General features: G+C 44.1%; 1 protein-coding gene across 3 annotated transcripts in view; it reads right to left on the reverse strand.

Annotated features, from left to right (window-relative positions):
* NSUN7 (NOP2/Sun RNA methyltransferase family member 7) overlaps positions 1–12,549 on the reverse strand; it is a 36,045-nt gene extending 23,496 nt beyond the window's left edge. Inside the window, exons 1-2 of one of the 3 annotated variants that reach the window (XM_070757036.1) lie at positions 12,383–12,549; positions 6,354–6,724 (exon numbers count right to left, since the gene is read on the reverse strand). In XM_070757036.1, the coding sequence (XP_070613137.1) occupies positions 6,354–6,675 (322 nt within the window). In that variant the 5' untranslated portion in view covers positions 6,676–6,724; positions 12,383–12,549. Of the gene's footprint in view, positions 1–6,353; positions 6,725–11,859 lie in introns of all 3 variants that reach the window. The other 2 variants (XM_070757037.1, XM_070757038.1) reach the window with 2 other exon arrangements.
* Between the last annotated feature and the right edge of the window lie 246 nt (positions 12,550–12,795).

The raw sequence follows: 12,795 nt of genomic DNA on the forward strand, positions 1-12,795 counted from the left end.
AGGAAAGGCATTGCAAGCAATCACAAAGTGATCTTGGGAGAATCAGATATAGTTCAAAACGTTTAACAACCTGAAAATAGATATACAGGTACAGAATAACAGAGTTGAAAGGGACTTCGTAGGTCATCTGGTCCAACCCTCCCCCCCCCCCAAAAAAGCAGGACATATTATACAATTTCTGACAAATGGCAGTCTAGTCGCTTCTTGAAAACCTCCAGTGATTACCGTAAGCTCCCACAACTTCTGAAGACAATTTCTGTTCCATTGGTGGATTGCTCTCATTGTTATTTCTCCTTATTTCCAGGTCGAATCTCTCCTTGGTTAGTTTCAATCCATTGTCTGGCCTTCAGGTGCCTTGGAAAATAGCTCTTTGTGGCAAACCCTCAAATATTGGAAGATGCTACCATGTCTCCCCTGGTCCTTCTCTACTCAAAATTTCTCCAGAACATGTCAGAATCGGCTGGATTTCACCCCTGCCATATTCCAAGCGTCAAGGAAGGAAATCAAGACTTCCTTAAGCTACGTTTTTGAATTCAGACCCCAGTCTTTAGACATATGATAGGATCTTTGTACTTTTCTCCCCTTAATTTATTTATTTATTTATTAGATTTGTATGCCGCCTCTCTCCGTAGACTCGGGGTGGCTAACAACAATAATAAGACAATATAAACAAATCTAATATTTAAGTTTAAGTTAAATTAAGAAACCCTAATTTGAGAAACCAATCATACATACAGACATACCAAGCATAAATTTTATAAGCCATGGGAGAAGGGAATATCTCAATTCCCCCATGCCTGACAACCGAGGTGGGTTTTAAGGAGCTTACGAAAGGCAAGGAGGGTGGGGGCAACTCCGATCTCTGGGGGGAGTTGGTTCCAGAGGGTAGGGGCCGCCACAGAGAAGGCTCTTCCCCTGGGTCCCGCCAGACGGCATTGTTTAGTCGACGGGATCCGAAGAAGGCCAACTCTGCGGGACCTAACTGGTCACTGGGATTTGTGCGGCAGAAGGCGGTCCTGGAGATATTCTGGTCCGATGCCACGAAGGGCTTTATAGGTCATAACCAACACTTTGAATTGTGACCAGAAACCGACCGGCAACCAATGCAGAGTGCGGAGTGTTGGTGTGACATGGGCATATTTAGGAAAGCCGATGATAGCTCTCGCAGCTGCATTCTGCACGATCTGAAGTTTCCGAACACTTTTCAAAGGTAGCCCCATGTAGAGAGCGTTACAGTAGTCGAGCCTCGAGGTGATGAGGACATGAGTGACTGTGAGCAGTGACTCCCAGTCCAAATAGGGCCGCAACTGGTGCATTAGGCGAACCTGGGCAAACGCCCCCCTCGCCACAGCTGAAAGATGTTTCTCTAATGTGAGCTGTGGCAAATGGAATTGTTCCATCCGATCTCGCCCATGGAGATGACAGATCACTGTGAGAAGACAACAGATTCTTCTCTTTGAACTGGGGAAAATTTTGGGCCGTTTCCATGGACTCAGACTTGAGTTCCTGTCCTTTTTTGGCACACTGATTCAGACATAGCTATCGCTGTTTTGCAAGTTACCTGGGGTAACCGTCTTCACCACCCCATTTTCATTAATGATTGACCTTTGGGAATAAAAGCATGACGACTGACTTTGTGGGCTGGATGGGAAAACATTCATACAGCCTTCTGTAAAGCTGAAAAATGGAAGATTTGACGATGTTATTGCATAAATTGAGTTTAATTCTTGGGGGGGGCATAGTAATACATGTTTTCATTTATTTATTTTCCAGTTTTTAAAATATCTACATAGTTTTTTAAAAAGTGACATATTTTTTTAAAAGCTACATAGTTTTTAAAAAAGCTACATAGTTTTTAAAATATCTAGAAACATAGAAACATAGAAGTCTGACGGCAGAAAAAGACCTCATGGTCCATCTAGTCTGCCCTTATACTATTTTCTGTATTTTATCTTAGGATGGATATATGTTGATGAGCCGGGGTGGCGCAGCAGGTAGAGTGCTGTACTGCAGGCCACTGAAGCTGACTATAGATCTGAAGGTCAGCGGTTCAGATCTCATCACCGGCTCAAGGTTGACTCAGCATTCCATCCTTCCGAGGTGGGTAAAATGAGGACCCGGATTGTGGGGGCAATAGCCTAGCTCTGTTAAAAAGTGCTATTGCTAACATGTTGTAAGCCGCCCTGAGTCTAAGGAGAGGGGCGGCATAAAAATCGAATGAATGAATGAATGAATGAATGAATGAATGAATGAATGAATGAATGAATAAATAAATAAATAAATAAATAAATATGTTTATCCCAGGCATGTTTAAATTCAGTTACTGTGGATTTATCTACCACGTCTGCTGGAAGTTAGAGTCTACGGAGAGGAGTGGCATACAAATCCAATAAATTATTATTATTATTATTATTATTGTTGTTGTTGTTGTTGTTGTTGTTCCAAGGATCTACTACTCTTTCAGTAAAATAATATTTTCTCATGTTCCTTTTCATCTTTCCCCCAACTAACTTCAGATTGTGTCCCCTTGTTCTTGTGTTCACTTTCCTATTAAAAACACTTCCCTCCTGGACCTTATATTTACCGTATTTTTCGCTCCATAAGACGCAGTTTTTTTCCTCCCAAAGTAGGATGAAAAATCAGCCACGTCTTATGGAGCGAAGATGCAGGCAGGGACGGGGGGGAGGCGCTGGAGCAGAGGGGGGCGGCGATATACTCATCTGGAGACCGCCGCCTCTGTCGCCGCCTCTCCTCTTCCCAACCCCGAAGAGAGCCGCGCCTTTCGGCACCGGAGGAGCGTTGGCGGTTCCGATCCTTTGGGAAGGCTACGGGAATCGCTTCAGGAGGCAGGGAGGTCTCGAAGCACCGTTCACCGTGTCTTCGCCTCCACACGCCGCCTCCGCCCGGCTGAAAACAAAACGGCTCCAAAAGTCGGCCGGGCTCCCGGGAGGCGGTGCGTGACTGTTTCCTCTTCGCTGCAGAGTCACACGGAGGCGAAGACACGGTGCCCGGCCACGCTCCGCCTCTCGGGAGCCCAGCCGATTTTTGGAGCCGTTTTGTTTTCAGCTGGGCTCCCGGGAGGCGGAGCGTGGGCGGGCACCGTGTCTTTGCCTCCGCGCGCCGCCTCCGCCCGGCCGAAAACAAAACGGCTCCAAAAGTCGGCCGGGCTCCCGGGAGGCGGTGAGTGACTGTTTCCTCTTCGCTGCAGAGCTGCCAGGCAGAGGCGAAGACAACGGCGCCCTCCACTCTCTCTCCCTCTCGCTCTCTCTCTTTTTCTCTCTGTTGCCGGCGTGGTGAACGAGAGAGAAAGAGAGAGAGAAAGAAAGGAGGGGAGAAAGAATGAGAAAGAAAGCGAGAAAGTAAGCAAGAGAGAAAGACAGGGAAAGAAAGCAAGAGAAAGAGAAAGAGAGGGGGGAAGAAGGGGGAGGGAAAGACATAGAGGGAGGGAAGGAGGGAGAGAGAAAGAACAAAAAAGAGGGAGGAAGGAAGAGAGAAAGGAAGAGGGATGGAGAGAGAGGGAATGAAAGATGAAGGAAGGGAGAGAGAAAGGGGGAGGGAGAGATAGAAAGGAGGGAGAATGGGGTAGTTAGGGAGAGGGAAAAGGAAGGGCTTGGAGAAAGGCAGGGGGAAAGAAAGATAGAAAGGAAAGAGGGAGGGAGAGATAGAAAGGAAAAGGGGAGGGAGGAAAGAGGGAGGGAGAGATAGAAAGGAAAGAGGGAGGGAGAGATAGAAAGGAAAGAGGGAGGGAAAGATAGAAAGAAAAGAGGGAGGGAAAGATAGAAAGGAAAGTGGGAGGGAGGGAAGAGGGAGGAAGACATAGAAAGGATAGAATTATGGATGCAAGAACTTGCTCATGTGTGATAGCTACTTTTTGGCTCAAAATATTTTTGTTCTATTTTCCTCCTCTAAAATCTAGGTGCGTCTTATCAGCAGGTGCGTCTTATAGAGCGAAAAATACGGTAAATGTTTCGATCATGTCCCCCCTTTTCCTTCTGTCCTCCAGACTATACAGATTGAGTTCATTAAGTCTTTCCTGATACGTTTTATGCTTAAGGCCTTACACCATTCTTGTAGCCCGTCCTTGGACCCGTTCAATTTTGTCAATATCTTTTTGTAGGTGAGGTCTCCAGAACTGAACACAAAATCTACATAAATTTCTACAGGTTTTAAAAGTATCTACATATAATTTTTAAAATATCTACATAGTTTTTAAAATATTTACATAGTCACTCATCCTTCCAACAATGAGGAAGAAGAATGGATGGCTATATAAATATTTTAAATAAAACTACAGACAAGCCCTGGACATACAACCGGTTCACTTAAAAATGGTTTTAATGTGACGACGGTGCTGAAAAGAGTGACTTACAACCGTTTTTCACACTTAAAATCGTTGCAGCATTGCCGTAATTACGGGACCCAAAATCAGAGGGTTGGCAAACTGACCCAGAGTTATGACGACTGCAGCATCCCGGGGTGGGGGTGAGCAGGTCATGTGAACTTCTTTTGCGACCTTCTATGAGCAAAATCCATCCAGATTCACTTAACAACCGTGCTGCTCACTGCACAAAAGCGGCAATTCACTTAACAACTATAGCAAGAATGATTGTAAACTGGGATAAAGCTCACTTAACAACCATCCTGCTTAGCAATGGAGATTTGACACTCAATTGTGGTTGTACGTTGAGGACTACTTTTAACTAACTAATTGAAGTACAGTGTACCTCTACCTAAGAATGCCTCTACTTACAAACTTTTCTAGATATGAACCGGGTGTTCAAGATTTTTTTGCCTCTTCTCAAGAACCATTTTCCACTTACAAACCCGAGCCTCCAAACTGTAACTGGAAAAGGCAGGAAGAAGCCTCCGTGGGGCCTCTCTAGGAATCTCCTGGGAGGAAATATGTCCGGAAAAGGTGGGGAGAAGCCTCCATGGGGCCTCTCTAGGAATCTCCTGGGAGGAAACAGGGCCTCCACCCTCCCTGTGGTTTCCCCAATCGCACACATTATTTGCTTTTACATTGATTCCCAGGGGAAAAATTGCTTCTTTCAAACTTTTCTACTTAGGAACCTGATCACAGAATGAATTAAGTTCGTAAGTAGAGGTACCACGGTATTGGACATAGTTGTCTGAAAGATGGACAGCTATAGAAATATTTTAAATGAATGAACTACCGTATTTTCTACTATAGCAGTGACGACGAACTTTTTTTGGTTCACGTGCCAAAAGGGAAGTCTGTGGTTGTACTAGCATGCGTGCATGTGCCCATACCCCTTCCCTCTCAACCACGCGTGTGCACAGAGGTTTCTGAAGCCTGGTAGGTGAAAAAAATGCCCAAATGCCCAAACCAGAGGTTCGAGGAAACACACTTCTGGTTTGCCGTTGTGCTATTTCTTTGCACTCCAAAGGGTTCCGGGAAGCTTCCTGAAGCTCTGGAGTGCAAAAAACCAGAAATCGCCACAGAGGTTCATTTAGCAACATGGGTCACTAAGTGAATCCAGATTTCCCCATTGACTTTGCTACATTTGATGAACTTTTATGGCCACGATTGTTCCATGAATCACAGCCAGATGTTCGGTTAATCGCACGATGGTTCAGTGAATCTGGCTTTCCCCGTTGATTTTGACGGGTCCGAAGGTCACAGAAGAGGATCACGTGACTCCTTCAGATCAAATAGAGAATGAAAAAAACCCTACAAAGACTAATGGTTTGGAAAACGTTTTTCCCAGAGAGTAACAATGAAAGAGCTTGCAAGCCAGTAAGAGCTGGAAACATCGTTAGCACCTGGTTAGGGCTGGAAAGAAATATATGGAGCAAGGAACGCAATGAAAAAAAAACCCTACAAAGACAGGGTTTGGAAAACATTCTTCGCAGTGAGTAACAATGAAAGAGCGTGCAAGTGGATAAGAGCTGAGAACATTGTTAGCACGTGGTGAGGGCTGGAAAGAAACTTATTCGGAGCAAGTTAGAGCAATGAAAAAAACTGCACAGACTTAGGGCTTGGAAAACATTCTTTGCAGAGAGAAACAATGAAAGAGCCTGCAAGGTAAGAGCTGGGAAGATCATTAGCACCTAGTTAGGGCTGTGGGAAATAAAAGCTACATTCAGAGTATAAGACGCACCCAAATTATCAGCCTCTTTTAGGGAGGAAAAAGGTGCATCGTATACTCCGAAAAATACGGCAGGTGAAAACCACGAGAACCTTTAGAGTCGGTTTTCACTAGTCTGTGCCAATATGATACACCCAATAAAACTGTTCTTCGAGGAATCTACCTGCCTTGGAGTTCTGATCGTTATGAGTGTATTACTTGGAACTCTGACTGGTGACTCTCGTAAACACATTTTCCACTTACATTTTAGAGCGCTGAACGCCAGTTCGTAGGACAAACGCTGGAATTCTTCGTCTTTCAAATCCGGAAGAGATGGCAATGGCCCGGTTCCATATTTCACCAGGATCTTATCGTGAGGTTTTTCATTACGGACACTTTGGAAAATTTGGGCGGCACTGAGGTACAGGGGGTCTTGATATCCGTTTTTCACAACCACCTCTGTCGAACTGATGTCAGACGGTAATACTTCACTGGAAAATATTGTTTCGTGCATGCTAGAAATCTCGTTTGCAATACTGTGGTCCGCGGACCCCAAGCTGCTCCTTAGAATTGGCATGGTTGTCATATTGATGGGTTGTCGGCGTTGCAGGCAGCAAATCAGAATCTTAAAAGCCCTGCGGAAATACAGAGAAGGCCCAAAATGGGCATTACAAGAAACATCCAATTGAGATTAGCTTTGTGCCTTTTCTTAAATGGAACGGCGTGGCATTCTATCCTGGAGGTCAACACAGGGATGTTGCGGGATTCCACACCGTAGAAGATGCTTACACAAAGTGGGGAAAGAACACGAGGCAGGCCCACAACAGGGTGGCGAGACAACATCGCACTACTACAACATTAGTTAACAATGGTTGGGGCCTCCAGAAGAGTAAGAGCCAGAATGTTGGGTCTGCCTCTACACTCTAACAGGTAAAAGAGGAGGAGGAGGAGGAGGAAAAGTAGGAGGAGGAGGAGGAGGAGGGGGAGGAAGAAAAGAAGCAGGAGGAGGAGGAGGAAAAGAAGCAGGAGGAGGAGGAGAAGGAAAAGAAGGAGGAAGAGGAGAAGAAGGAGAAGAAAAAGAAGCAGGAGGAGGAGGAAAAGGAGAAGGCGGAGGAGGAAAAGAAGGAGGAAAAGGAGAAGAAAAAGAAGCAGGAGGAGGAGGAAAAGAAGGAGGAGGAGGAAAAGAAGGAGGAAAAGGAGAAGAAAAAGAAGCAGGAGGAGGAGGAAAAGGAGAAGGAGGAGGAAAAGGAGAAGAAAAAGAAGCAGGAGGAGGAGGAAAAGGAGGAGGAGGAGAAGAAGGAGGAAAAGGAGGAGAAGGAGAAGAAAAAGAAGCAGGAGGAGGAGGAAAAGAAGGAGGAGGAGGAAAAGAAGGAGGAAAAGGGGAAGAAAAAGAAGCAGGAAGAAGAGGAAAAGAAGAAGGAGGAGGAAAAGAAGGAGGAAAAGGAGAAGAAAAAGAAGCAGGACGAGGAAAAGGAGGAGGAGGAGAAAAAGGAGGAAAAGGAGGAGAAGGAGAAAAAAAAGAAGCAGGAGGAGGAGGAAAAGGAGAAGGAGGAGGAGGAAAAGAAGGAAAATAATAATAAGAAAGCTGGGAAGTCCTTAGTTTTCTCTGAACTTGGTTGTTTTCTGGCAGATATTTCATGACCCAACTAGGGAACATCATCAGTGCTAGAAGGGAGTGGGATGTCCATGGAGGAGGAGGAGGAGGAGGAGGAGGGGGAGAACGGCAACTAAGATGACTATGGGGTCCTTAGTGCTTTCTGAACATGGTTGTTTTCTGGAAGACATTTCATGACCCAACTAGGGAACATCAACAGTGCTAGAAGGGAGTGAGATATGTAGAGAGGAGGTAGGGGAGGAGGTGGGGGCCTTAGTCCTCTCTAAGCTTGGTTGCTTTCTTGCATGGTTACTTTCTTGCAGACGTTTCATTATCCAACTAGGTAACATCATCAGTTCGAGAAGGGAGTGAATGGGGTCTGCAGAGAAGAAGCGGCAGAGGTGGAGGAGGGGGAGATAATGGATGAGGAGTCGTTAACCCAGGGAGACTAGACGACATAAATTAGTGTGTGTGTGTGTTTGTGTATACACATACATAAACACAGATACACAGTATAACCATACTAAGTGCAGTTTCCAGAATTCCACCCGATCACCTCTCCTACAGACCTTATACATTTTGTCTGCGCCTTTCCCCAAGAGCAAACTCAAATGCACCACATCCACAACAGCAGAAAGGATGAGTAGCACAGCACCCATAACTCCCCCCCCGTGACAATTATACCACAAGCAACGCTGATGGGGGTGGGTGATAGCATGTGATGGCTAAATTGATGTCTGACCCTTTGTCCACTCTTGAGCTTCTTTGTAAGCTGCTGTGTAATAACTGCTATCCTGAGAGGTAAGATACTGTAGAAACTCTTCAATGTAGTAGACATTGAAGTCCAGTCACTTCTTGGGGATCTGCCAGAAAGCAAACAAACCCAGAGACCACTCAGGACCCCTGTTACTCATGTACCATCTGCATCTTTTCTTTTATGAGAGCAGATGCACCAAAGACAAACTCCTTGTGTGTCCATTCACACTTGGCCAATAAAGAATTCAGTTCAGTCCAGTCCAGTCGAAGCCAAGCCAACCAAGTCTTATTCTACTCTACTCTACTCTACTCTACTCTACTCTACTCTATTCTACTCCACTCCATTCTATTCTACTCTATTCTATACTCTACTTTTTTCTCTTCTATTCTACTGCAGTGTTCCCTCTAATTTTTTTTTGGGGTGGGCGGAAAAATATAGTGTCTGAGCGGCAGTCCATTTGGGACTGGGCGGCACAGAAATAATAAATAAATAAATAAATAAACAATAAATAAACAAACAAATAATTAAACAAACAAACAAATAAAAAACCCACCCTGTTTTGCCTCAGAGAATTTCAAAATAAAATACTGTACTGTGTGTCTATAACAGTGAGCTCATAATAGGGCAACTCTATCAATATCAAAATGCCACTTAAATAGTTGAGCTAGTTTCAAACTAGATTTTGATTTTCTTTCTCTCTTCCTTACTCCCATTCTTTTTCTTTCTCTTTTCCTTCCTCTCTTTTTTCTATCTGTTTCTCTCTCTTCCTCTCATCCTCTCTCTCTCCTTCCCTCTCACTCTTTCCCTCTCGGCTTCTGGGCAGGTTTGGAAAACTCTGAGTTGATGATGATTTTTAAGTGAGCGATTGCTCACTGCTCAGCTTAGCGGGAACTATGTTCTACTGTACTCTATACTCTTGATTATTCTACTCTACTCTATTCTTCATTCTATTCTATTCTGCATTTTATTCTACTCTACTCTATACACTACTATTCATTATTCTACTCTACTCTATTCTTCATTCTATTCTATTCTACATTCTACTCTACTCTGTGCTCTACTTTTTCTATTTGATTCTATTCTACCATACTCTTCATTATTCTACCCTATTCTATTCATTCTATTCTGTTCTGCATTCTCCTCTACACTCTACTTTTCTCTATTCACTTCTCTTCTACTCTACTCTTCATTATTCTATTCTATTCTACTATACTATATTCTATACTATACTCTTCATTATTCTACTCTACTCTATTCTATTCTTCATTTTATTCTATTCTGCATTCTACTCTATTCTGCACTCTACTTTTCTCTATTCTCTTCTACTCTACTCTTCATTATTCTATTCTACTATACTATATACTCGTCATTATTCTACTCCGTTCTATTCTATTTTGCATCCTATTCTACTCTACTCATTTTATTATTATTATATTTATTATTTATTATTTTATTCGACTTCTATGCCGCCCAATCCCAAAGGACTCAGGGGGGCTTACAACAATAAAAATACAGTATGAACAAATACAAAGTGAGAAAATGAAGTCGAACATTAGCTAAACTAAAACATTGTCTAAAACTAAAGCTAAACTAAAACTGAAACCCCATAAAAAGTTATTAAAAGACATTATTATTAGAGTTGGAAGGAACCTTGTAGGTCATCTAGTCCAAACCTTCCCCTTCCTCCAAGCACAGTCCGTACACCATTTCAGACAGAGGGCAGTCCAGGCTCGCTTTGAACGTCTCAAATGTTGGAGCGCTCACAACCTCCGCAAGCAACTTCTGTTCCCCTGGTTGATGGCTCTCCCCCTCAAAAAAGTTCCTCCTCATTTTCATGTTGAATCTCTCCTTGGTCAGCTTTCATCCATAATTCCTCGTCTGGCCTTCTGGTGCTTTGGAAAACAGCCTGACCCTTCTTCTCTCTAAGGCAGTCTCCCAATCACTGTAACACTGTTATCATATCGCCTCGCCTCCCTTCCTATTCCTCTAAGGACAGGTTGAGAATGCCTAGCTGCCCAGAGTCCGTTAGGATTTGGGCAGCATACAAATCCGAGCCATAACAACAACAACAACAACAACAACAACAACAACAACAACAGGATCTTAAAATCAAACTACAAAGACTCTGGCATAAAGTTGGTCCCAGTGGTAATCGGCACACTGGATGCTGGGTGCTGTGCCAAAAGACCTCAGCCGGCATTTGAAAACAATAAACATAGACAAATCACGATCTGTCCGTTGCAAAAGGCCATTGTACTTGATACATCGCACAGTCCTAGACGCTTGGAAAGTGTTTGACTTGTGATACGAAATCCAACATATCAATCTTGTTTGCTGTGTATTACTGTTTTTTTGTGAATAATAATAATAATAATAATAATAATAATAATAATAATACTAGAATATAGAATTCTTTATTGGCCCAGTGTGATTGGACACACAAAGAATTTGCCTTTGATGCATAAGATCTCAGTGTACATAAAAGAAAAGATACATTTGTCAACATGAGGTACAACACTTAATGATTGTTGTAGGGTACCAATAAGCAATCAGGAAACAATCAATATTAATAAAAATATTAAGGATACAACAAGCAGTAAGTTACAATCATTCAGTCCTAAGTAGGAAGAGATGGGTGATAGGAATGATGAGAAAAAACTACTACCACTACTAGAATAATAATAATAATAATAATAATAATAATAATAATAATAATAATAGGAGGAGGAATAAGAAGAGGAAGAGGAAGAGGAAGAAGAAGAAGAAACAACACCAACAGCAACGGCAACAACAACAGCTCCCCTCAGAGAACAAACCCCACTCCATTCCAGTGCTGCAGAATTGCCTAGCTGGACAACTGACCAACAGCAAACTTGTATAATTAAATTAGTAACTTGTAGAGGAGGAGGAGGGGGGAGGAGCAGGAGAAGGAGAAGGAAGAAAGGAATTCTTCATTGGCTAAGTGTGATTGGACACACAAGGAATTTGTATTTGGTGCAGACCCTCTCAGTGTACATAAAAGAAAAGAGACATTTGTCAAGAATCATGAGGTAAAAACACTTAATGATGGTCACAGGGTACAAATAAGCAAAGGAAACAAACAATATTAATAAAAATCTTAAGGATACAAGCAACAAGTTACAGTCTTGCAGTCATAAGTGGGATGAGATAGGAATGATGAAAAAAACCTACTACTACTACTACTACTACTCAACAACAACAACAATAATAATATGACAAGCTCGACTTGTGATATTGTGATATGAAACACAGCATATCAATCTCGTTTGCGGTCTTATCGTTTTTTCTGGAAATAATAATAATAATTAATAATAAATAATTAATAATAATAATAATAATAATAATAATAATAATAATAATAATAATAATAATAATAAGTAACTTTCCCGAGGCTGCACCTGTTGAACCCTGTCTGGTGTCGTTGGAGAAGCAGCCAGGAGCCCCGAACTTCTCCCCTGGCAGCCCTTTAAGGATGCTGGACCACTCCCCCCGCCTCCCCAAATAAAAGCCCCGCGGAGGGACTCACCTGCCGTCTCCCGCCCGCCCAGCCGAGCCCTCCCTTCAGCCCTCCGGGAAAGACAGGCGGCGGGACCCTCCCCGTAAGACCCTCCGGCGCCGACCGCCTCCCAGGCGCCTCTGGCCCCCCCAATCTTCAGCGCGCCGGTCCTGGTCCCCCTCCGCGAGGGGAGGGGAAGGGGAGGGGACGTCGGCTGGCCCGGCTCGGCCCACCAGCCACACCCACCGCCGGAGGGGGGAGGGGGCTCGAGGAAGAGGAGGAGGCGGGGCCGCCCCCAGCCCCACCGGCCGTTGCATTCAAATCGGGACTCGGCCATTCCGGGGGAGGGGGGAGGGGGGGTCTCTCGTGGGGGGAGACATTCGCTTTTAGGGACGAGTGGTGGTGACTTTGGCAACGAGCCTTACCGCCGGCTTCGTCGTCCCCTTCGGCCCGGTTTATTTTTGCAACCTTGCCCCCCATTCTTTCCCCACCCCCGGCACACCTGAGGCTTTGGTACAGTCTGCGGGCTGCCCGGGATTCGCTGAGCGGCCAGCTGTGTTTGCAGGAGGCGCCGTTGCTGGGCTGGGCCGGCCGGTCTGGCTCAACTGAGATTTCTGACGGGGCTGTGGCCGTGGTGGCACGCCTCGCACTATTACTGCCACTACCACTGCTTCTATTATCCCTTTTATTCATTAAACATCAAAATCAATCAACTGAATATTTAAAATTGTTGTTTTGTTGTTGTTGTTAGTACTTTTGTTTGTTTGTTTGCTTGTTTATTTAGTCCAATACATGATGAAGGTTAATGAGATTAACCATGTGGTAATACTGTATATAT

This window comes from Erythrolamprus reginae, chromosome 7, assembly GCF_031021105.1.
Source record: "Erythrolamprus reginae isolate rEryReg1 chromosome 7, rEryReg1.hap1, whole genome shotgun sequence".
NCBI classification, from domain to species: Eukaryota; Metazoa; Chordata; class Lepidosauria; order Squamata; family Dipsadidae; genus Erythrolamprus; species Erythrolamprus reginae.